We start from the raw sequence: 26,076 nt of genomic DNA, 5'->3' as shown, positions 1-26,076 counted from the left end.
GAAAAAATAGTCAGGTCTGAGGTTCTTTATGTCCTAAGTACAAAATTAATTTAATTAGATAAACACAGCTATAAGTCTAAGAATACTGGGATTTAAAAGGTACATTTTGTACTCATTTCTGCAGAGCAAACACATCACTTATAAAAGGGTATAATATAATCATCACAGCCTCAGACTTTTCTATAATCCTAAATGCCATACAAGGAATTCTGAGTGGCAGTTTGAGAGCCAGGAAGGGCACTCTCAGTAAGTGTTACAGTACACAAAGATGTGACCAGTTGTGCAACAGCAATGGTGAAGGAAATACTATTTATGTTCCTTCCAGCAAACAGGCCTTGACTAACTGAGGGCAAGTTTACACTAAAAATTAACCAACTGGGAAGATGTGGCATATAGGCATTAATGTATTACACATAACTAAAAAGTTAATGTAAAATAAAATTTTAGAGAGGATAAATGCTTAAAGAAAAATAATACAAATGTACAAATTTGATTTAATAACTAAAGAAGGTAGCTCAGTGGTTAAGAACAAACACTTGCTGCTCTTTCAGAGGACTAGAGGTTGGTTTCTAGCATCCAAGTTAGGCTGACACCTGCCTGTAACGCCAGCTCCAGGGGATCTGTCGCCATCTTCTGGCCTTCTTAAGCACTGCACCCAATATGAACATCATGCCCTCTCTCACACATAAAGACAGAAGAAAAGATAGTCGAGTGAAAATATGTTAAACTCCTGCACTACTACTATTTTTTTTTTTTTTTTTTTTTTTTTTTTGCTTTTAGTAAGAGAGAGTTTGTGGAGATTTTCTTTTCTCCACAGGGTGACATATGGCCCATGCTGGCCTTGAACCTGATGTGTAACTAAAGATAACTTTGAACTTCTCAACAGCTGGCCTCCATCTTGCCAAGAATTAGGATTGCAGGAGTGCACCACCATGCCTGGCTAAGAGATAAAGTTTTAAATATCCACTCAAGTTTTGCTTTACAGAACAAATGTTAAGGTAAATGTGATTTTTTTTTTCCTGGTATTGGGGACTGACCTTGAGGTTTCAAAAGTTAGAGAGACTATCACTGAGCTAATGTGCCCACCTTCTAAAGTTTTATTTTTATTTAAGACTCTGTTATGCAGCCTAGGTTAGCTGAGAATCCCCTGCATATAGCCCAGGCTGGCCTTCAGTTCTTCCTGCTTCAGCCTTCCATGTGCTAGGATTACAGGTGTATGGCACCACACACATGGCCTAACATGATACTTGGTTGAAAAATAAAAAACCCACATTCCAATAAAAACTTCCCCCAGCACTATGATGTCAACACTGAGAGCATTTCATAGGCGTGGCTGTCATCAGCCCATTTTAAACACATACTACGTGTTGTATGTATCACCTGGAAAGTTGCTCAATCTTACATTCATTATATAAATACACAGTCCATACATACCTGCACACTGGCTGTTACCACTGAAGTCCCTGAGGCAGAGGTTGGTCTATGTGGGGTAGACAACGGTTTAGTAGCACCCTGTGTTCCACTTCCTGTTCCCCCAGATAGACTAGTCCTATTAGCTCCACTTGAGTTAAGGTTGCTACCTCTGCTGGCAGGCACATTCACTGGAAGTCCACTCATGTTGTTCTTCCCAGAAGTTCCAGTGGATGATGAGTTTGTTAGTTTAGAAGGGGGCTGAAGAGTTTTTGTAGTCGGAAGGCCAGAAGTGCGATTTGAGGGCAACAAATTCAGAGTGGGAGACTGTCTGCTGATGTTCATTCCACTGGGCTGTTTATGGACGGGGTTGTTACTTGTGGAGTGGCTACTCTGGGCTACTAGTGTGTTTGGACTAGAAGAACTTGGGCATACAGCAGGTTTGGGAGTTGGGTTGGATTTAGAAATCAGTTTAGTAGATACTGAAGGCTTAGCAGACAGAGAGGGCTTGGGTGAAACAGAAGGCTTAGGTGAGGGCAAAGGTTTGGGAGATGTGGCAGGTTTGGGAGATGCGGCAAGTTTGGGAGATGCAGTCATTGAAAAGGGAGATTTGAAACCCTGCGTGGAGATTTGTGACACCATAGCCTTGGCTAAATAGTTACTGGAGGTAGTGGTACTCGGTGCTGTCCTAGAAACCAGGGGGTGGGGCCCCTGAGAACCATTTCCAGGTGATGGGGTAGACAAAGGGAGGCGATACATCAGTGGCTTATCTGAAGTCTTGAGTAGTTGGGATGAACAGGAAAGTTGGGGGTTATTACTTAGTTTCACCACTGGGTTGGTCTGTGATTTACTAATGGTGGCTTGTAATGGAGACACATAGTTCTGCTGGACAGCTGAGTGCTGGTGCACCTTTGTTACTTGTGTTAACGAAGAAGCATCTTGGGCCTCTGATGTTCCCAGAGCATGAGAGGAGGCAGCAGCTTGGGCTTGGGAGGAGGAGACATGAGTCTGTGAAGAGGAAGAAGCATGTATCTGGCTTGACCTTTGCAGTCCTTGCTGGAGTAGCCTGGCTGGCAAAGGTTCTAAGGAAACTTTAGGGTTCTGAATTGAAGAACCAGCAATAAGGCCTGAAGAAATACCAGTATGAGCTAAATCCTGGGGTTTCTTTGGTACTGGCCCCGTGTGACCAGCAATAAGACTTGATGAGTGAGCAGTCTGAGTAGAATCTAGTTTTTTGGGAGTAGCCAGTGGTAACTTACTCATGATACTTGCTAGCTTTTCTTCTCTCAGTCCTGGCCGAGGTTTTGTAGTTGGCACAGTTAGCCTTGAACCAACTGAGGGGCCCTTGTTCCCATTGTTGATGACAGCTAAAGCTTCAGACACAAGATCCAGTGAGGCTGAGGGGAGAGACAGGTCTTCATCTAGGGAGTCATCAAGGCAGATGGTTTCTTGAGCTGGTGTTGAGCTGGAGCTGGCTGAGGCAGCGATGGATGTGCTGGCGCTCGTGGAAGGACCGCCACCTGAAGCCACCATGGACGCAGGAGCTCTGGGGTCTTTTTTGGGGCTACATTCCTAGCATACGTAGCATTGATTGTATTAGAAAAAAAGATAGAGAATTAATTACAAATTTCAAATTTTGTTTTATAAAACACTAAAATTCCATTTTTTATTTGTTTTTTTTGGTTTTTCGAGACAGGGTTTCTCTGTATAGCCCAGGCTGTCCTGGAGCTCACTCTGTAGATCAGGCTGGCCTCCAACTCAGAAATCCACCTGCCTCTGCCTCCCAAGTGCTGGGATTAAAGGCGTGCACCACCACCGCCCGGCTAAGAGTAAAATTCTTATGATGACTAAAATTATTATTTTTTTGGTTATTTTGTTTGTTCCGATATAGGTCTGTTTATAGCCTTGCCTGTTCTGGAACTCCTAATGTAGATTAGGCTGGCCTTGAACTTACTAAGATCTATGTGCCGCTGCCTCCCAAGTACTGATATAAAAGTCTATGCCAAAGTACCCTGTATTTTTTTTTTTTATTTTCATTTATTTATTTATTTTTAAAGATTTATTTATTTATTTTATTTATGAATAGTACACTGTAGCTGTCTTCAGATACACCAGAAGAGGTCATCCAATCTCATTACGGATGGTTTTGAGCCACCATGTGGTTGCTGGGATTTGAACTCAGGACCTCTGGAAGAACAGTCAGTGCTCTTAACCGCTGAGCCATCTCTCCAGCCCTGTACCCTGTATTTTAAAGCTAGAAATCTTGAAAAGATTGTCAAAACCAAAATAACATTAAGACAGTACTCTCTACCCAGCTCTCCAAATAACAGTGTGTGACACACTATACCACCATGTCCTTGCAAGTCATCTTACCAGGACCTGAAAATGGGGCTAAAGGACACTAACTGACATCACTCGTTAACTCCACTTAAATCAGAAATCCAGAACCTGCTGTCCATTCCAGCGTATCAGACACTTTCACTGCCCTGGTGCTTGGAAAGGGCTTCACTTTTATATCAAGACCATGACTCTTGTCTAATAAGTTTGCTGGGATGCTGACTCTTGCTCTCTGCTTCCTTGTATTTCGATAGCTCCCGACCACCAGTACATTAGGAAAGTAGTGAGTTATTCAACCATATTGAAATCATTCTACTCATTTTGATGGACGTCATTTGTAATGTATCAAATATGTGTTTACTGTCTCCTACAAGTGAGAAGATACTCGTCTAAATTTTAAGTCTAAGTCTTACTGTCCTAAGAAAACGAAGATATCAGTAATTAAAATGTTAAACATCTAAGAGAATATTGTCTGTTAAATTAACGTTTTTAAAATTCAAGGAAGAGTTAAGAGAATTATAGTTTTAAATATTCAGAGAAAAAATACTAGCAAGTTAGAGAGCAACCATTTATTTGTTGAGAGTAATATAAAGTGCTAGATTTCATGTTTAAGATAAAGACAAAACTACTGCACAGATTAATAAATCATTTCAGAGGTGCTGTTAGTTTCTTAGAATGAAAAAGTCCCAAGCCCAGGCAGAGTCTTATAAACTGATGTATAGGCACATCACTTACCTTCAGCATAGTAGGGAAAGAACGGACAGGAAGGGTCTTTACCATCACCTCCTACGGTGTTACAGTAAGTAAGCTGTTAAGAACGCTGTTACACTCTGACTTCTACAGCACTTGTCCTAAACTTTATTCCAACAACTGCAACTGAAAAGCCTCACTCTACAGCAGTGTGGGTAGGACCGCATTAGGGCCCACTGCTTGCTCAGATGAGGGTAACCCTGGGACGCGTGCCTGAGCATGTGGACAGTCCCAGCACACTGTTACTAACATTAGAGTACTAAAGATGGACTGTGGGGGCAGCAATATCAAAGGTATCACCAGCACAAAATTTCTATTTTAAGTATCTCTTCTGGGGGGAGGCAGCATCTTTTTTTTTATCCCAAGTTAACCTCCAACTCCATCAAGCCGAGGATCAGCTTGAACTTCTGATGCGCCTGTCTTCACCTCCTGAGTGCTGGAGTACAGTCCTGTACTACCATGACTGCCCTATGTGATGGGAGGGCTTCAAGGATGCTAGAGTAAGCACTTACCAAGTAAGCCCCACGCATGTTATGGATATATCTGCTTTTTATTACTTTTCCACCTTAAATATTCATTTTGTAGCAAAGGAAGACTTGTTCCTGGCTAAAGAATAGAAGAAATGTGGGAGGGCTCACAATCCAGCTTCTCCTCAGCACTGTTAAAATTATTTTATGTTCTTTTTTCTTGGAGGTAGGAGGAGGTCTATGTATCCGAGTGACCTGGAGTTATGTAGAAGACAGACTGGCCCCAAACATGCTGCAATTCTTCTGCCTCTCCCTCCAGAGTGCTAAGATAACAGATCAGTATCACTATGCCTAGGTAATTTTATGTTCTAAATTAACAATCTATGGACTGTCCTCTTGGGGATTTAATTGTTTGTGGTGTCCACTGACTAATTATATTGCCTCCCAATGCAGTTTGTATTTCAGACAGTAAGCTCATACCTTTTGTTTGGTTTTTTTTTTGTGGTTTTTTTGTTTTGTTTTATTTTTATTATTATTCTGGGTCTTTTCTGTGGTGGTGAGATTAAGCACAGATCTCTGGCATGCAAAGTCTTCACTCTGTCTGAGCTTGGTCTATGCCTGTATGTCTGACTCATCAGTACGTAAGCCTAGGATGTGAAACAGTACATGGCACAAAACCTGTTTTTATCTGCTGTCCTAGGCCAGCGACCTTAAAGGCTTTGCCAAGTAAAGCAAATTAAAGTCCTAACAAAGGGGACATTTTCAGGCAGGACTGTCCTTCTCTAATCTAAGCCCTTGGTCAAGACATAACTGTCTTCATTTCTCTGCTGCCCCCTCTCTCCTCACTCTGTAACTAAAGATGTAATTCTTTCAGGGCCTGATTGTTTGCCTTTTGTTTTTTTTTTAAAGATTAATTTTATGTACGTGAAAAGACTACTGTCTGCAGACACACCAGAAGAGGGCAACAGATCCTATTACAGACAGTTGTGAGCTACCATGTAGTTGCTGGGAATTAAACTCAGGACCTTTGGAAGAACCACTGAGCCATCTCTCCACTGCCCGGCAGGGATCTGTTTTATACTGGCTTCTTTTCCTATTTCTGACTTGTACTAACCTACCCACTATACTCTGAAAATACAGTGAAAAGAAACCACAACGTCTCACTCCACATGTGGTCTCTCCATGAAGTGACGGGCAGTCTTTCCAAGGCAGCGAGGCCTCAGTAACAGACCATCAACTGGGTAGCTTCTCTTTGACTCTGGACTTGCTCTTTTCTAATTACAACCTTAGCTATGTTTTTGAAACAGTTTCTCTGTGTAGCCCCAGATATGCTAGAACTATCTCTGCTGGTCTTGAACTCCTCTCTGACTCCCAAGGGCTAGGATTAAAGGTACATACAACCATGCCCAGTCAACTATGTTTTAAAAGAACATTTGTTTCATTTTATCCAATATTTTTATATAGAATTAATGTATGCAAATTCCCACTGCTCCACAACCTTTCAAATGGACTTTTATGAAGTTGAAATCAAGGAATTTAGCATAGGACCTATTAACCTTTGCTAAACAGCTTATATTCTTTTCATCTTAAAAATCCATCCAACACTCACCAATGAGGACCAACTACAGATTTGGTGGACTCTTACCTTGACTTTGGGTTTTGATGCAGGGATCACCTTTTTCTTTGCCCTATGGTAAAAGATTAAAATGAAGGTCATTTCAAAAGTAGTTATATGCTACAGATTACAGCAGACTATTCTCTTTCCACCACTGGGAAACATCCTTGAGGTTTTTGTAATGTCTCTCTTTAAGTCTGAGAAGTATGCTGATGAAAAAACTCCTGAAGTAGTTGTCCACAAGAATATAATGGTATATAAGATTATATTAACCAAAGGACTATGAAGAAATAGCCTTTTCTAAACTGAGCAGTAGTCCTTATGTTTACATTTCCTGAAGAGAGAAAAAGCTGCTACTACTACCCAGTGTGACTTTATCTATTCAGAAAGAAACATCTTACAAAAGTACAATATATATATGTAATATATATATTTTTTTTTTCTTTTTTTTTTGGTTTTTCGAGACAGGGTTTCTCTGTGTAGCCCTGGCTGTCCTGGAACTCACTCTGTAGACCAGGCTGGCCTCGAACTCAGACATTTACCTGTCTCTGCCTCCCAAGTGCTGGGATTAAAGGTGTGTGGCACCACTGCCCAGCAAAAAAAAATATTTTCAATTGAAAAAAATCAAATAAAATTGTTAGAATGATAACAAATTAATTAATTAAAAGGGTAGAAGAAAGCTTTGTGAGTTTGAAGTCACTCTGGTCTACACTGTAAGGTCCAGGCCAGTCAGGGCTATATAGTGAGACTCAGTTTCAAAATAAATGAAGCAAGAGACTTTGAAAATTAGGAACCGGCATGAAACTTCTTTCTTTTCTTTTTCTTTCTTTCTCTCTTTCTCTCTTTCTCTCTTCCTCTCTTCCTCTCTTTCTTTTTTTCTTTCTTTCTCTTCTTTTCTTGTCAGGCTGCTTTCTCTGTGTAGCCTTGGCTATCTTGAAACTTACTCCATAGTTGAGGCTGGTCTCAAACTCAGAGATCTGCCTGCCTCTGCCTCCCAAGTACTGGGATTAAAGTACCAACAACTGACTGGCTTACCTATCTTATTTTCTGATAAAAATACAAACAAACATATATACATACATGTATACATACAACAAAACACAAAGGTAGCAGTAACAATGGAACTATGTTTTAAAGGCTGAGAGGAGTGGGCTAGGATGCAGCTCCCCGCCCGGCATGGATGGGAGCCAGACATAGTGGCATATACTCATGATCTGAGCTACTTGAGAAGCAGAGGCAGGAGAGTCACATGGAGCCCATTAAGACCAGACTGAGCAACAGAGCAAGACTCTGTCTTAAAGGCGAAAACAGAGTAACTGAAACACAACAGATCTCTGATAATACACTAAAAGTGTCCTTTCTACACACTAAAAGTTTCTGTGTCTTCTAACTGTATGTATAAAAGGAGAGCAGCAGTTTTATATCATCCCAAATGATAATTAAAAGGTACACTAAAGTGCTAAGCAAATTACAACTGTATAGATTTCAATAACCCTTTTTGAAGTGCTAGAGATAAAACCAAGGGTAGGTAAGTACTCACTGAACTGAGCTACTTTCCCAATGGATCAGTATGTAACCTCCAAAGCATCCACAAACAAAACATGGCACTCGCCTATGTATTAGGAGAACAAAGGCTCAGCCTTTCATAGTAGTCTCACTGCACTAGGCATGTGGCTGAGAAGAACAGCACCTGCCTAACATATGCTGGGACCCGTGTGCAATTTTTGGTATTAACATTTTTTAAAAATTTGATTTTATTCATGAGTGACAACATGTGTGTATAGATATAAACATGTCTCAGTACATATGGAATCAGGGTGAGCTTTCAGGAGTTCTTTTTCTCCTTTTGCCTCTGGGTTCTAGGGCTCCAAGTCAGTTTTATAAGGCAAGTGCTTTTATTCATGGAAACAGTTTGCAGACCTAGAAATTTGTTTTTTTTATTTTTACTAAGGAAATATCCATTTCTGCATACACAAGGAAGAACACTGTATGCTCAGGTCATCTGACATAGTTACACATGCAGACTGTAAGAACAAGAGGAGCTAACCGAAGCTCCTTGCATAGCTCTCCACAGGAGAGTACTAATCTAGACTGGGAGATTATCTCAGGACTGTTTCCAAAGTCACCAGTCAAAACTACATAAAAACCAAACCAAAGGTGGCAACAGAGAGGTGACCTAAGAGCAGCCTTAAGTCTTACCTATGTGAGTCAGCACTTTAGTATAACAGCTTTGTTTCTTTCTTTTTTTTTTTTTTAAAGAATTATTTATTTTATATATTTGACTACACTGTAGCTATCTTCAGACACACCAGAAGAGGGCATCAGATCCCACTACAGATGGTTGTGAGCCACCATGTGGTTGCTAGGAATTGAACTCAGGACCTCTGGAAGAACAGTCAGAGCTCTTAACTGCTGAGTCATCTCTCCAGCCCCATCTTTGTTTCTTAAAGCCATAACATGAATAAAAACAAATGGAGAAATCTGGAATCAGGATTTACTCACGGAGCAGAAGTAAGATGATTATGTACACTCCGGCTTTCCTTAAAAAGCATTCTGGAAACATTAAAAGACAACATTATTTTTATAGTAACTAACATGGTAATTACTTCACTTACTGTTTTTGTTTTACATACAGACCTTGCTGTGTGGTCCAGACTAGCTTCAAATGTAGTATTATATAGGTCATGTTGACCTTGAACTCAAAATCCTTAATCATTTGATATTTTGTTTATTTACCAAACAAAAGTATTAATAACTTTATTCAATAATGCATTTCATGAAAAGTCTTATATGGTTTCTTTGTATTTAGAAGTTTTAACAAATTAACAGAAAAGGTTTATGTTACTTTAAGATAAAAGGTTGAAGTGGGGTGTTGGTGGTGCATGCCTTTAAACCCAGCCCTAGAAAGGCAGATGCAGGCAGATCTCTCTGAGTTTGAGGCCAGTCTGGTCTACACAGAGTATTTCAAAGCAGCTAGGGCTACAAAGAGAAACCCTATCTTAAAACAAAACAAAACAAAACAAAACACTGATAGCCAATTTGGTTTTTTTATTCTCTTAAAATTACTCCAGCCTGGCACGGTGGTGACTTCCAGTACACAGAAAGCAAAGGCAAACAGATCTTTGTGAGTTCAAGGTCAGTTTGGTCTATGTAGACCCAGCTGGCTTTGAACTCACAGAGACTCCTGCCTCTGCTTCCCATGCACTGAAACTAGAGGAGTGCACCACCATGAATAGTCATTTTGTTTCTTAAGATGGGTTTTACAAAGCCCAAGCTGGAATTCTCTGCTATAGCTGACTTCAAACCTACAACCCTTCTGTATCATCCTCATTAGTGCTGTGTTACTAGTGTGTGCCACCATTCAAGCTCGGCTCTAAATCCAGCCTGTCATTCCTTTCTATGCATTAAAAGCCCCTCAAATTTACAACTACCATCTCACAACCTTTTTTCCTACTACTAAACTCAGAAGGAAAAAAAAGGAAAACAAATTAATTAAAAACAAAATAAAATCTTTATACTTATCTTATTTCTGCTTCCATAAGACATGTTTTGTTAACTGGTGATAATCTACCTGCCCCCCTCCCCCACGTAGTTGTTTTATTGAGATGGGGATCTCTCAATGTAGCCCTGGCTTGTAATATATAGTAATAGAATGTTGAACATATAAGTTCTTATTTTAAATAATTTTTTTCAGATTATACTTTCTCTTTCCTATGTCAAAATCTTCCCATGTACCACCCCTCCCAATGTAATTTCTTAGCAAAATCAATGTAGTGTGTTTTTGTGTAAATATATATTTAATAAAATTAGCAAGAAAACACATCAAAGTCCCAGAAAGCACGTTTCTCACCTTGCCTGCATCCAGCCCTTAGGCCACAGTGGCTTCACCTCGGTCTCCATGAAGGATTTAAGATAATCCTCAGCAGACTGGCTTTTATTTGGTTCTAATTCATAGCATCCCAATTTGATCTCAACAAGGTTACATAACAAAGTTCTAAATAGATTAAAAATATATATTGATACAGAAATATGAATTGTGAAACTCAAGAAAATAAAACTCCAAACAGGTATTTTTGAAGCACACAAATGCTAAAGAAATCAGACAATGATAAGAGAAATAAGTTCTAACACTAGCCATTCATTGCACACACTCACCCCCACCATTAAACAATGGCCTTTGGTACCTTTCTTTAAGTGAGTGAAGGGAACAGTTGTTGCCCCGGGGTACAGCAAGCAAACAGTTCACACAAGTATATTTATTACATGCCCGTCCTCTGCAACCAGAATGGCTCCACTCCACTGAATAGCTGATTGAATGTCATGTATAGAAACCAAAGCCCCAGCCGGCAGTGGTGGCGCACGCCTTTAATCCCAGCACTTGGGAGACAGAGGCAGGCGGATTTCTGAGTTCGAGGCCAGTCTGGTCTACAGAGTGAGTTCCAGGACAGCCAGGGCTATACAGAGAAACCCTGTTTCGAAAAACAAAAAAAAATAAAAAAAGAAAGAAAGAAAGAAAGAAAGAAAGAAAGAAAGAAAGAAAGAAAAACAAAAAAAATAAAAAAAAAGAAAGAAAGAAAGAAAGAGAGAGAGAGAGAGAGAGAGAGAGAAAGAAAGAAAGAAAGAAAGAAAGAAAGAAAGAAACCAAAGCCCCAACACCCTGAGGTGATTGCACCAGATTATTATCTGTGAGCTTGTTTTCTTACGTACTAACTAGTCTTTGACTGCTTCCAGTCTAGTCCTCTTCTGCTGCAGATTCTTCTCCTCACTCTATCTTTGACTAAGTGATGACTGACAGAGCTTACCTGATGGTGTCATCCCAGTGGAATTTCTTTCGGGGGCCTATGACTCGCTTCCCTGGTTTCTCATCATCATCATCATCGGATCCATTTTTTTCCCGTTCTTCATCTGCTTGCAACCTAAAAAATGAAAAACATTTTATGAAGCAAAATTTTCACCCAGAGTTCACAAGACTCAGAGTTGCTCAGCCAAATGTTTATTTAAAACAGAACAAACAAGAAGCTGTATTTCCACACAATGGTAAATTTTGAATTAGCATAAAGTGGCCGGGTAAATAGGCCTCTGAACTACAACACAGAGGCACAGATGTTCATCCTTTAGGTCAAAAGCTGTTTGTGTCCAGCTCCAGTTTAGCCAGATTGGTCAGCATGGGACATGCCTAACCAGCATCAGAGCTTAGCCTTTTGTTTTTCTTGAGACAGCATTCCAGTATGAAGTGCACTCTAGTCTGGAACCTGAACCACCCTGTTGAAACCTAATTGCTGTTATTACAGACATGTCCCATCACGCCTGACTGGGTTCTTGTTTTGTTAATATGGAGATTAACCAGATAAAGCCTTGTGCTTTTAACAGCAAAGCAGCTGAGTGGAGTGACAATTAGGAAAAATTCAATGACATCATTTCAATGACATACATGGTTTCACAAAGAGGACTACTTAAGAACATCAGCTAAAAGTGCTGTCTGTAAAAGGCAGCCCCAAGCAGAGGGACGTACTTGGCACACTTGGCTTGACTGCGAGCCTGGCAGTCCTCCTGGTATTTAAACAGCTGTTCAGGCATGACGTTGCTAACAGCCAGCTTCAGTTTCTGCAGAGGTTCTCTTAAACGATCGTCCTAGAGGGGAGACGGGATATATTTGGAATTTTCTCAAACATCCTAACAAAACTTACTCTATAAGCAGATCCTCAACAGGTGAAATCCCATTTCACATATTGATTACAGACCTCAAATGATGATCTAACATGGCTTTTTCTTCAACAGCACTGATTTGTCAAAGGGCGCATTGGAGGCAAAATTAGGATAACTGAGTCTCACCAAGCAGAGTCTTAGTTTTTGCTTGCTACTTTACATTCTTAAGCATGAACCCAAGTTTTGGTCAATAAGCTTTAGGAATGAATTGTAACGCAAATAACCTGGAGAATAGGAGAGACATTGCCCAGACTCCTGTTTAACTCCTGGCTAGAAGATATACCCAAAGAAGGCACTACTCTGAAATACTACAATATGCAACTGGTGACTACCAACAGGATGTAGACATCCTGTACACCCAGCTGCTGTTAGTAATTTTAAGTTATGCTGCAAGCAAAAATTAAGTTCAAGGGCAAATGAAAGAAGAAACAGAAACTCTTCTCCATATGGGCTCAGCATAGAAAGAAAGAATTTTATATCTGACACCTTAAATCAGCCAATAGCATTTTCTTTTTCTTTTTCTTTTTTTGGTTTTTCAAGACAGGGTTTCTCTGTGTAGCCCTGGCTGTCCTGGAGCTCACTCACTCTGTAGACCAGGCCTGAAATCCGCCTGCCTCTGCCTCCCAAGTGCTGGGATTAAAAGTGTGCGCCACCACTGCCTGGCTGTCAATAGCATTTTCATCTTGCAAATATCATATACTTAGTGCTTAAAATCTTTATTACTGTCAAAGGCCCAGAAATATCTTAACTGTTTCTTCACTGATTTTCTTTGTTTTTTTATAATGAGGACTGACTCAGGCATACTAAGTGAATGAATTTTTACCCCTGAGTTGCACCCCAAGTCCTTAAAAAAAATTATAATTTTAAATAAAAGATATTTAGAACATGGAAATGACCAGAAAGCACATTTTAACTATTCCATAGATACCAATTAATAAACTAAGCATATAATGGTATCTGGAATAACATGCTATTTTTAAAAAATCTCAACATTTACTATCAAGGTTTCTTGAAGAATTATGTAATTAAGACAACCTCCTTGGAAAATATCAAATACCATAAACAGAAAACAGAAGTTAAATGAGCTATATCATATAATAGAGAACTTTATACATATCAGTAGCAATAGATTTTTACTATATGTAGACATACACATCTGAGGCATAGCACAGTGCTAGAAAGCAAGTGACAGAAGAAAATAATGTTTCTCTTTATATGAAGCTCAAACAATGTCAAGCTTACAATACAACGTTTAGGGATAGATGTGGTGTGACAAAGCTTATGTAAATACCAACAAGGACAAGATAGATGGCATCTTTCTCTCATATCCAATGGAATATTAAATAACTTCAAATATCAAATTTCAAAAGTTTCTCTAAAAATATTTTGTTTATTTCTGTTGTTGTTTTTATGATAGAGTTTACTATGTGGCTCTGGCTGTCCTGGAAGTCACCATGTAGATGGAAGAGGCTGGCCTCTGCCTCCAGAATTCTGCTATTAAAGCACTAAAGCTGATGCTGCTGGTCCCACTGCTGGGAAAGGGGGGGGAAGGGGAAAGGGGAGAAAGGGGAAAAAGGGGGAAAGAGGGAAAGGGGAAAGGGGGAAAGGGAGAAAGGGGAAAGGAAAAAGGAAAGGAAAGAAAGGAAAGGTAAAGGAAAGGAAAGAAAAGAAAGGAAATGTAAAGGAAAGGAAAAAGGAAAGGGAAAGGAAAGGAAAAAGGAAAGAAAAAGAAAAGGGAAAGGGGAAGGGGAAGGAAAGGGAAGGGAAGGGAAGGGAAAGGAAAGGAAAGGGAAAAGAAAAAAAAAAAAAAGGAAAGACACATGGGAAAGATAGACCCAGATTCTGTTCCCCTAACCCACATGGCAGCTAGCAACAACCTTTGCCTCCAATTCCAGGGAACCTAACACTCTGCCCTCTGTGGGCACTATGAACATTCATGGTACACCAATATACTACAGGCAGAATATTCATTCAGAAAATTAAAATAAACACTAACAAAGACAAGCAAAATGGTGAAGGCCTACAGTCCCAGCACCTAAATGTAAACTCTACTAAATCTGGGTTAGTTTAGGTCTTATGTCCTTTTCAAAAAGGAAAATAAAGTGTTTTATACTATGTAAATGGTATTTCTCTGGGTTGGGTATGGTGGTGCATACCTTCAATCCCAGCACTGCTGCTGGATCTCTGTAATTTCAAGGCCAACCTGCTGTCTACAGTGAGCTCTAGGCCAGCCAAAGCTACGTAGTGAGGCTCTGTTTCAAAATACAGAAACTAAAAAGTGTTTCTACTTCTAGTTCTATTTTATCAGTTACTTATTTTTATCATTTGAATTTTGGCTCCAACTGCCAATGTCTGAAGTTGTCAGCAAAACCACAAGATATGAGATGGCAATACAATTTCTTTATTCACTAACTTGCTTTGAATCAAGAAGGAACAATAATTTCTCAATTCAAAAAAACCTCTTCGTTAACAGAAATCAGTGCGTTAATAAAGAATTGTTTGTGGTGCCTACTACATTGACTTTCTAGTCCAAGAATCTATGCCTTAGATATCAGTATCTCTCCTCTAAACCTATCAACTGTTGAAATAAAATTTAAAAAATAATTTATGTGCTCACATATCAACCCCCGTGTGTACATGTGTATGTTACTGCTCATGCCATGGTGTATTTGTGAAGTTCAGAGGACAACCCTAAAGACGGAGTTCTCAAACACCTTTAGTAACATGCCATGTTTATTAAAGATATGCAAATAGAACTATAAAGTGACAGATGTGCAAAGACTGAGCAAACATTTTCTTGCTTACTGGTTACAAAACACAAGCTGTAGCAATTGCTCTTCCACTTACCTGAACATTAAGATGCAATTTCTTTAGACGTTTTACCAGTGTTTCCTTATTGCATGGCACAAATGCTTCAAGATGGGAGTAGACACCACTACGAATGACAGGACCTAGTTCTTGTAGCTGTAACTCGATGCTGCCAAAAACAAAACAACAAAAACCACACAACAGTAAACAACACAGAATCCCTTTTACATAGCACCATATAAGCCATAAAGGAGCTGGGTGGTGGTGACACACACCTTTAGTCCAAGCAGTAGGGAGGCAAAGGCAGAGACAGGTCACTGAGTTCCAGGCCAACCTAATCTACAAAGCAAGTGCCAGGACTACACAGAGAAACCTTCTTTTGAAAGTCAATCAATCAAACAAACAAAATATGGAAGTAAGGAAGGGAGGAAGGGAGGGGGGGAGGGAGGGAGGGAGGGAGGGAGGGAGGGAGAGAGGGAGGGAAGAAAAAAGAAACAAAGGTAGATGTTTCCAAAACTGCATTCCCCACAGTTCGTACAATCCTTTCCCTGAAGGTATCTGAAAAGGTAAAGCCCCTCATACCCAGCTACATGTTCATGCCGTTTCTTCATTTTTGTTTCCCTACTATGACTGTGAGCTACTTAATAGTTTACTCAATTTATTGTAAATGATCGGCCATGCTTCCTTTTTTGGAGCAGAAAACTAATTGTTAAATCTGCATTTTGTCTAGTAGCTATTTTATTTTGACAGACCAGCCTAACTCAATCTTAAGATTAGAAGCCATCTTGTTACAAGGTCAAGATAAATTCCTTCCAGTTTTCTATATAACTTAAATTTGACCATGTCTCCATCCATTTTCTGGAATTTGACATGTTCCATATCCTACACCTTCAACTGCACCCTGCTGAGACGTTCTGAGAGTTCCTGGGGAAGCACCATCCTTGGAAACCCCAGTCCTGCAGGCTCTGAGCTCCATTATCCCTACTGCCTCCTATGCTCAATGCCATTTTCTCAGACTTGACTCTAGGGAGATAGCCCTGCCTGACAGAAAGTAAAGCTTGCTTAATGATCAAAAATTTTGGTTCGGTGGTCTGTACTCTCATTAGCTGGGATTAATAACTTTTGGAGGCACCAGAGAGATCAAGACTCCAACCCAAATTCAGAGCAGACTGCTGCCTTAGGAGGTGTGCACTTTGAAGATAATTCAAGGCCCCAAGGCATACTTTCTGTTTGGCAGATTGTTAGAATTGTCACACAAAAAGAAATCAGCAAGAATCTGTCTGAGGAGGCCTCCATCATAAAGTCATAGTCAGGCATCTCCTTCTATGACATCTGGTACTGGTCTGCTGGGATCCTGCCTGGGACAGTGAGGATACCTGATGTCAGAAGAATACCTTCTATCTGAAAGTCCTGTCCCCAATCAAAAGATACGGTTGGACTATAAAACAAAGAGTAAAGGGTATGGGTAGAAACCAATGCCCAGGGACTGGCCCAACACCAAGTTCCTATAATTGTCCAACTAACCAGTTTAGTCAACTCCACTTAGATTAAACAAAATTTGCTAATAAAATATTAAAGCTGCACCTCCATGCATTTATATCCAAAAATGTATCTTATGTTGGCAACCAAACTTTGTAATGTAAGAGTTAACAAAATGGTACTAGTTTTAAAAGGCCTGAAAGGGTCATGGAGAGCAGTTAAACCTTGGCACTATACGGCAGGAGTAGAATTCCTGGAGTCCAGGTAAGACTACTGAGGAAAATGCAGCCCAATTGCAGTGAGGGATCTAAGCAAATTTGGAAATACCAGTGCCATATGAGGACCATCAAAAACAGCAGCCATAATGAAATGAAGTCAATTGGAGCCTAGGGGGTAGGCTATACAGGATGCTGTCAAGGGTAGAGCCAGAGAGGTGACCTGGGCCCCTTACAGGAACCCAAATGATCACAAATGAGTCCCAGATATTAAGCACTGAGTTGTTTACATTGTTAAAGTTTGGTTTTGCCTTGTTTCTTCTCTGTTAAGAGATATAACAGGGCTACCAGAGGTGCTCTAGGATATTCCTATCTTAAAATGCAGCAGGACAATAACCTAAGCAGTCTAGCAAAGAGCCTATAGAATGTCTTTCCTTACTTAAAAGTTTATTCAGGCTAAAAAAACTAACTTAGGAACATATGTGTGTATGTATAGATATAGATATAGATATATAGTCTCTTTGCCTCTCCCTTTTATTAGGCTTTAGCTATTTTGATAAACTGAGTCAGACAAGAGACTATGATCGTCTATAATGATGCATCATAAAAAGACCAGGAAGATAAAGTTGCCAGTCTCATGACTTAAAGTTCATTTTGATACTCAAAAGAGCTTCAACTCAAAAGTTGTAATTCTTTAAAGCTAAACCTAACAGGGATAAAATACAATTTCTAATCTTTTAAAAAGCAAGTAGCTTGTAAACTGTTAAAGATAATTAAAATATGAAAGCTAGTAATAAGTTACCTTATAAATAACCAAATTTTTAATATGTCCAAAACTATACTTGTAGTCATGTTAAATACAAATTTATAGGAACTTTGTTTAGATTCCTGTATGTTTTCAAGGTTAAACTTAAAACAAATAACTAAAATCAAGTAAAATTTATTTAAAATCAGGTATACTTAATAAATGGCCCTCACAACTTTACAGAGTTCTACTGAATATGACATTAAATCTATTTAATGGAAAAAATATTCCTATAATAGATAGAAATGTCAGCTCCTAGAGGTAACCATAAGGTTAAAGGCAACGGTTGAGGCACAGACCTACACAAACTGTGGGCACTGCTGGGTTGACTGCCTTACTCTGCCTAAGTCAAGGGAGGCCAATTTGACCAAGTTCTTCATCCCCAGGAAAATCTCTCAGACCCTGTAGGTCTGGCAGCCAAAGGCCTACCCCATCTTTGCAGCAGCTGAACATGCAATGCTGTCCTATGTGACAGCTGAAGACAGACCTCTACCCCCAACAAATTATCACTGGAGTCTAGGATAATTGTCTAAGTAGTGTTAAGCTTCTTGTCACTTTAATTGATATTTCCTGCTATAATTTATCTCTCTTATATCTCTGATGATGTTGATGGCTAACTGTGTCTTTATCAATTTAGCAACAGCTTGACTGATTAACACATTTCACATATGAAAACCAGGCCTTGAGCCAGGTGTAGTGATGGACATCTGTAATCCCAGTGCTTGAGAGGCAGAGGAAGGCAGTCTCTAAGTTTGAGGCTAGTCTTGTTTACAAAAAGAATTCCAGGACTGCCAAGTTCCTATGTAATCAAAAACTCTAGGAAACTCCTTAGTCTTGAATTTTCTTGGGCTACATAAGCCCTACTTTCTCCTATGTCCAATGCTATTTTTCTTAAACCCCATTTTAGGGAGATAGCCCTGTCTGACAGAAATAAAGCTTGCTTAATTTGACCAAAAACTTTGGGTTGGTGTCTTTAAATCTCATTCAGTAGGATTAATATTTTTCTCTTCTCACTTGATTTCTCTTTTAAAAGTAAACCAGCAAAGCTTGTAATAATTACCACATTTAACACAGAGAAAATATTAATAAGCAAGGTGTCTCTCAAAATGGAAACGATTATAACTGGCAGCTGCTACTGAAAAAAGAGGGAAAACAAAACAAACCAGATGTCAGTTTGAAGGCCGTTATTGAAGGCTCTGAGCTGGGTTGATGATGTACACTTAATCCTACTCACAAAGAGGTGCCATAGATTTCTCTAAATTCAAGGCCAGCCTGGTCTATGTAGGAGATTCAGGCCAGCAAAGGCTACACAGCAAGACTGGTGTCAAAACAAAAAAATTAAGAAAGTAAAAGAAACTGGGGTTCTTTGTAACAAATTATGTCCAAATCACCATAGATAATTGTTGGACAAATACAGGGAGACTAGAAAACTATCCATATCAAATGAATTTATCACCTCTAAGATATACTTAAATTTCATCTGGGTAGCAGTTGGGTAGACCTCTAATCCTGGTGCTCAGGAAGCAGTGGCAGGCAGATCTCTGTGAGTTTGAGGACAGCCTGGTCTACAAAGCCAGTGCTACATAGAAAAACAAAACAAACCAAAGGGAAAAAAAAATAGATATATTGTAATTTTAGAAAAAAAAAAGAACAGACAAAATCATATTTTTTAGAACTGGATAAAAAAAATCCCTGGTATTAAAAAAAACCAAATGTGAATAGAAGGTTAAATACAAACACCAACATGGGGAAATGTCATGGTCGTGAGTGCTACTCAGAAATGCTTGGTTGGTGCCATCTGGCTAGACAGTTACTAGGGGCCTAGGCTCCTCTAGACTTGTCTTATTGTTACAAGTTAGTTGTACCTGAAAGTAAAATACAAACTGTCCAAGTACAAAGAGATTCTATTCTATGTAAGAAAGTCTAGACTGACTCAAGGAGAAAATGTAAAAAGTCCCTGGTTTTCATGTCAGCAAACAGCAAGTGCAGAGCTAGTGCAATCTGAGTGGAAGCGCTACGCAGGCAGAAGCCCGCTGTCTATTAGGAATGCCTGCTTCCGCCAACAGGGAAGAAAGTAAGTGAGTATGTTATGGACACTTGTTGATTCAGGTCAAATTCAACTATGAAAAAAAAGGTGAACCATGAAACTAATCTTGCTCATCAACAAAAGGAAGAAATATTGAGGCCAATGCATCTGGGTAATGTCAAGGGATTCTCTTCGAATAATCGTCAGAGCTATTACAACAGCAACTCTGTCTAGAAAAGTAAAGCATGTGGATTGAGAACAGAGAAAGGCCAGAAACAATAAAAAGTGACTACGGAAAACCAGTCAGCTCCAAGTCTGAGGACTGGAAGAATGAATGGTGTGAGGAGGAGCTGGAGAGACAGTGTAGCGGTTAAGGGATCTAACTCTCTTCCAGAAGACCCAGTGTGAATCACAACACTCACATGGTGCCTAACAACTGTGTGCAACTCTAATTCAAAGGAATCTGGCAAGCTCTTCTGAACTGTTTGGGCACAAGGCACATGTATGGTGCAGTAACATATGTGCAGGCAAAATACCTGTTGGCATTCCTTCTAGGCTCTACCCAGGAGTTACCTGCCAACAGCCAGGCAGGCCAGGCTTACTATAAAAGGGGCTGTTTGCCCTCCTCACTCTCTCTCTTTTTTAAAAAAAAAATATTATTTATTTACTATTATTTATACAAATGTACTGTAGTTGTCTTCAGACATACACCAGAAGAATGCATCAGATCCCATTACAGATGGTTGTGAGCCACCACGTGGTTATTGGGAATTGAACTTAGGACCTCAGGAAGAACATTCAGTGCTATTAACCACTGAGCCATCTCCAGCCCACCCCTTCCTTCCTCACTCTCTTATTCTCTATAACTCTATTCTCTCCCTGACCCCTTTCTCCCTCTTTCCCCCTCCCCCTCTCTTTCCAAAAGCTCCTGGCTGGCCTCTCCTCTTCCTCCTCACCCCTTTCTCCTCCCTCCCTCTTTTCCCCCCACCGTGTCTTTTTCTGTCTCTACTCCCTCAACTCTCCTTCCCATGCCCTAAATAAACTCTATTCCACACTATATCTGCTGTGTGTGGCTGCTACCTCAGGGGAAAGGGATGCCTCAGCACAAGGCTGCCGAGGTACCCTCCCACCTCACCATACCTGCCTCTATCAGAAATATCCTTGGCTCTTTCTTTTTTTATAAAGCATAATAATACACATGAAATACAAATAAATATATCCTTAAAAAAGAAACTAAAGTACATGAGCTTCCAATTAAGAGATTTGTTTTGTGACAGATGGGGAAAGAATGAAAAGAGAAGCCTTGTAATGGAATGCTAATAGTATGTCTACCTGTGCTGCCAGAGCACAAGGATGGGCTCCTGGCTCTCCCTGGGGGAAAATACATTTCCCCTCTTAGAGAACAGTGAAATGGAGTGGGAAAGGAGGGAAAGAGTGAAAAGCCAGTATTAGCCATGAGAAAAGAGTTGATCTAGTATAGTATATGAGGAAGGAAACAACAGCTAGTGAAATCTCCTTCTGGAACCTGGACAACAACATCTGCACTAGGGACTCTGGAGTTATAAGTAACCTAATCAGCACAGGGAGGACCAGTCACGCACCTCTTCACACACCAGCATTCAACCTGAAAAACCGAGACTGAGAAAGAACTCTACTGCTGCTCCACTAGAAACACACTTATGTTTGAGGAGCCTATTTTTTAAGTATGAAGATAACAAACTGCAACTAATTATAAATAATGAAAAACAATAGGTATAAAGTACCATGCATTCAGTTTTATGCAGTACTGGGGAATTTGATCCAGATCTTTATTTTATAAATTAAAGGCAAGAACTATACCAGTTGAACTATATTCTTAGCCCTCAACCACCTACTTAGTATAGTGTGAGTGTATGTGTACAGATGTGGGTGAATGCAAGTCAAGTGTGTGGAGCTCAAGGGATAATACTAGGAGTGGGCTTTCTCCTTTCATCTGGGTTTAGGGTTCAAACTAAGAACAAGCTTACACACCAAGTATTTTATCCACTGAACCACCTCATCAACTCTCAACTTAGATCCCCAGCTATCCTCAAATTTCTAGTCCTTTTGCCTCAGCCTCTTGGTGCTGAGATTAGAGCCATATACCACTGCTCCTGCAAAGTTTTTTATTAATTAGTTTATTATTTGAGATAGGGTAGCCCAGGCTGACCTTGAACTCACAATCTAGTTGAGGGTGACCTTCAACTGTCCATCCTTCACTTCTGAAGTGCTGGAATTATAGATGTACCACCACACCCAGTTGATGCAAACCCCAGGCTTCAAGCATGCTAAGCAAGCTCTTTACTAAGGACATCCTCAGCAGCTGCGAAGTTCCTCCTCTGTTCTCTTTTCTTTCTTTCCAGTTAGGAATTAAACTTAGGACCTTATGAATGCTAGGCAGGTATTCTATCATTGAGATTTATTCCCAGTCCATGTTTAAAATGAAAAAGATAAAAATCACTTACTCTAGAAGAATATTATTCATATCTTGTGTAAAGAATTTTTTCCTTCCTTCTTCATCAAAAAGTTTGGCAGCCTAGAGAAACATAAGAAAAACAGACAATGTAATTCACAACAAATAGCACCGACATGAATTGTCTAACAACAACAACAACAAAACAATAACTAGTAAGCAATCATTATCAGTAAAATAACACAAATTCTGACCCCAAGTCAGGCATAGTTGTTTGAGATCCAAATCAAACAGGCTACCATGTATTTTGGATGCAGTGACTGTAACAGCCACCACAGACTTAATGGCATAAAAAGCAGAGACTTGGGCTGGAGAGATGGCTCAGAGATTAAGAGCACTATCTGTTTTTCCAGAGTTCCTGAGTTCAATTCCCAATAATCACACAGTGGTTCATAACCATCTATAATGAGGTCTGGTGCCCTCTTCTGGCCTGCAGACACACATGCAGATAGAATACTGTATATATAATAAATAAATAATCAAATAAATCTTTTTTTAAAAAGCAAAGGCTTATTCTCTCATTTGGACAATCAGAATCAGTACCATTGTGCTAAAATCAAAATGGTAACAAAGTTAGGCTATCTTTCAGAGAACATTAAAAAAAATAGAAAGAAACTCTTTAAGAGTCAAAAATCAAAGCATACAGTGAGTTAAAGAAAGATGCACACGAAACTGACAGTACCACTTGAAATAAAGCAACTTCCCAAGGGCCATTTGAACGACAACTACAGGAAATACTATCCTTAAAAAGAAGCAATGTGAAAATACATTAGCACTGCCTATTTTAAGACTTAATTGTCATCAAAGGTCACAAAAAGTATGAGACTGAAAACTGAGCGTCAATCCTGTGATTGTGATTAGATGCTTGCCAAACTGTCTAAAATAAAGAACAGGTATTTCCTATAAGTAAAAACATAAAGAAAAATTATACCACACACATACACACACTAGAAGACACAGCACCAGGCTAGTCTTGAGCTTGGCAATCCCCCTGGATCAGACTCCAGAGTACTAGGACGACAGGCACTTTCCATTATGTCCACCTTAAACTTTATAATTTTAAAAGCTTTAATGTGATTAAAAATTAGATTTAACCAAAAAAAAAAATCAGACTTAGTACTCAATGTCACAAATATGTACATATCTAAACAAAAATGCCAGGGAATAGTACTTTCTTCCCTGTCTTTGATGTGTTAGGACTTACAGTTTATTTCATTATTTAAACTGCTGAATTTTGGATATGTCAACCCACATCGCTTTTTCTGCACTGAGTGAAACCAGGACCATGTACATGTAGGTAAGTCCCCAGTGCGGACTGAGCTGAGCTCCCAGCCTTCAAACCACAAGTTTTAAAAAACAAGATTATTCAGTTTCCAATAAAATAGAAAGTCCTTGATGACAGGTCTATGAACTGTTTAAGTTTGTATTTTTTTTTTTTTAGTTTGTAGTCTATACTTTTATTCACTGTCATATAGAATCTACATAAACAGCCAGAGGTTGTTATATCTCCTCAATCTTATAAATAAGGAGAACTGTTGTTACACAAGATGCCCCCAAATCAGACTGCTAGCAAGTTGTGCAGACAGTGGCTGACTGCAGTAGTCTGGCTTCTACTTTATTAAGAACAATAAAACAATTATCAAGGAACCAGCTCAAACTAATTACATAAGTTTGAGGACAATACTGTCATTGCTGTAGTTCCTCTTAACCAGGTGACTAGAAGCTAAAGAGTTTTTAATGTGGAAACTCTGCCATAATCACTTACAGCACAATAGACTGAGGAAGTCAAAGACGCAGCTCATGTCAAAAGCCATGAGATGCAAACTGGCAAACTTGAGCAAACCAGGGCACCTCTGCCAAGCTACCAAAGTATTTTACAATTTCACATGCTTTAGGTAGAAAAAGCAAATTTCCAAGACATGCTTCTTAGACAGGATGAAGATTAGGCATGTGTAGGGGACAGAAATATACAAAGAAAGCCAGAATGAAAATTAATCTTAAGAGAAAAATAACTTGAGTCAAATGGTTCAGTATGAAAGGATGGATATTTATTCATTGCAAGGTAAAATACCAACAGTAAGTTTAACAAGCAGATGCAAATGTTCAAGCCAAAGATAAATTTTCATCTCCTGAAGAAAAAGCACTATTCTCATATTTCAAAGTAAGACATGAAGAATTCGTGGATATCAGTAAGTGACTCTTCTAATTGGCAGTTTCCTACTAAAGCCTTAGGGAAAAAAGCTGTCACGACCCTGTCATGGCTACTACAGCCACCTTGTTGTTTGAGACTTCACTGAGCTTTCTCAGAGCAGAGCATGTCTCCAGCTACCTCGAGAGTGTGTGAAGAAGGGTGGCTTATATGTCAGCGTGTGTGCTATGCCGTGCACTCTGAACCTCGCCTTGGCAACTTAAAGTCATCTAGCTATGCATGCTGCACCCTAGGGTCCCCAGCCTGCAGACTATGTGGTATGCAAAGTCTCTCAGAAATGACAACAGCACACTCAAGACAGAGCATCATTTCTTATTTTGTTTTGCTTTGGTTAATCAAACAGTACTTAATATTACTAATAACTCCATCTTTGAAAGCCAAATCACATCACCATTGCTTTTTAAAAACCTAGAAGAAACTTGCAATTAGGGTTAGGGCAAAAGGAATTGGAGACAGCATGAAGATGAGGTAACTCCTGAGGCTTAAATGTCACTTCTGTTACTTGCAAGACGTGTGCTCCTGCTGAATTATTTAGCCACTCTCCACTTACATAAATAATGCTTGTACTTCAAATGCAAGATTGTCAATAAAATTAAGAAAAAGAAAGAACTAAAAATTCTTTTAATTAATTTAATTAATTAATTTAATTCTTTTATTTAAAAATCAAATTAAAGAGTTATGGCAATACTCAATAGTACAAAACCCTGTCCTGGAAGGCACAAAACCCTGGATTCAAATGCCAGGACAATTAAAAACAAACAATCAAACAAAACCTCCCAAACACACTCAGATTAGGTCTACAAACTTCAACTTATATATTACCTTTAACGGAAAATTAAAATACAACAAATCAAAATGGCTGAAGGCACATGATGGCAAAAGTAAAAAGAAAAGAGTCCACAACAGAACAGTACAAAGTTGGAGTCTCTGCCATTCACAGATCTCTCTGCCTCCTGTTTTTGAATAGCTACTGCTATGACTCCAGCTACTGCTCCAGCGCCATGCCTGCTGCCATGCTTTCTGTCATGATATGCACAGACTCTAACTCTCTGGAACCACGAGGCCCAAGTTAAATATTTTCCTTTGTAAGTTGCCTTGGTCAAGGTATTTTGTCACACCAACAGAAAAGTAACATACAGCTGAGCAGGTAGTGCATTCTTTTAATCCCTGCATTTCAGAGGCAGATTTCAAGTTTGAGGACAGCCTGATCTACAGAATGACTTCCAGAACAACCAGGGCTACGCAGAGAAACCCTGTCTTGAATAGACTAAAAGATGCTGACAAGGATGGAGGAGGGAGGAAGAGAAGGAGGAAGAAGAGGAGGAAGAAGAAAAGAGAAAGAAGAGGAGAAGCAGGAGGAGGAAAGTAAGATTTATCTACAGCTCCAGGAGAAACAAAAGTCTCCTCTGGCCTCAAAGGCATTGCACTCATGTGTACAACTCCACTCCACCCCCAAACATCCACACACAATTAAAAAAGTAAAACAAGGGGTTGGAGAGATTGCTCAGTGGTTAAGAGCACTGACTGCTCTTCTAGAGGTCCTGAGTTCAGTTCTCAGCAACTGGTGGAATGAATCTGTACATGGAATCTGATGCCCTTTTCTGGTGTGTCTGAAGACAGTGTACTCACATATATAAAATAAATAAATCTTTAAATAAATAAAACAAAATCTTCAGGAAGGAAGGAAGGAAGGAAGGAAGGGAAGAGAAGAAAGGAAGGAAGGAAGGAAGGAAGGAAGGAAGGAAGGAAGGAAGGAAG

At 39.5% G+C, this 26,076-nt stretch overlaps 1 protein-coding gene across 1 annotated transcript in view; it reads right to left on the bottom strand.

Annotated features, from left to right (window-relative positions):
• Nucleotides 1–1,294: 1,294 nt before the first annotated feature.
• The window catches only part of Ubn2 (ubinuclein 2), a 57,467-nt gene continuing 32,685 nt past the window's right edge, over nt 1,295–26,076 (bottom strand). The window contains exons 7-15 of the mRNA XM_028768415.1: nt 22,102–22,172; nt 15,133–15,262; nt 12,092–12,210; nt 11,382–11,495; nt 10,430–10,573; nt 9,082–9,132; nt 6,610–6,652; nt 4,483–4,533; nt 1,295–2,982 (exon numbers count right to left, since the gene is read on the bottom strand). Of these exons, the coding sequence (XP_028624248.1) occupies nt 1,408–2,982; nt 4,483–4,533; nt 6,610–6,652; nt 9,082–9,132; nt 10,430–10,573; nt 11,382–11,495; nt 12,092–12,210; nt 15,133–15,262; nt 22,102–22,172 (2,298 nt within the window). The 3' untranslated portion in view covers nt 1,295–1,407. The remainder of the gene's footprint in view (nt 2,983–4,482; nt 4,534–6,609; nt 6,653–9,081; nt 9,133–10,429; nt 10,574–11,381; nt 11,496–12,091; nt 12,211–15,132; nt 15,263–22,101; nt 22,173–26,076) is intronic.

This window comes from Grammomys surdaster, unplaced genomic scaffold (assembly GCF_004785775.1).
Source record: "Grammomys surdaster isolate TR1022 unplaced genomic scaffold, NIH_TR_1.0 186, whole genome shotgun sequence".
In the NCBI taxonomy this organism is placed as follows: Eukaryota; Metazoa; Chordata; class Mammalia; order Rodentia; family Muridae; genus Grammomys; species Grammomys surdaster.
Note: the sequence above shows the minus strand (reverse complement) of the source record. Positions and strands in the feature narration are given on the sequence as shown.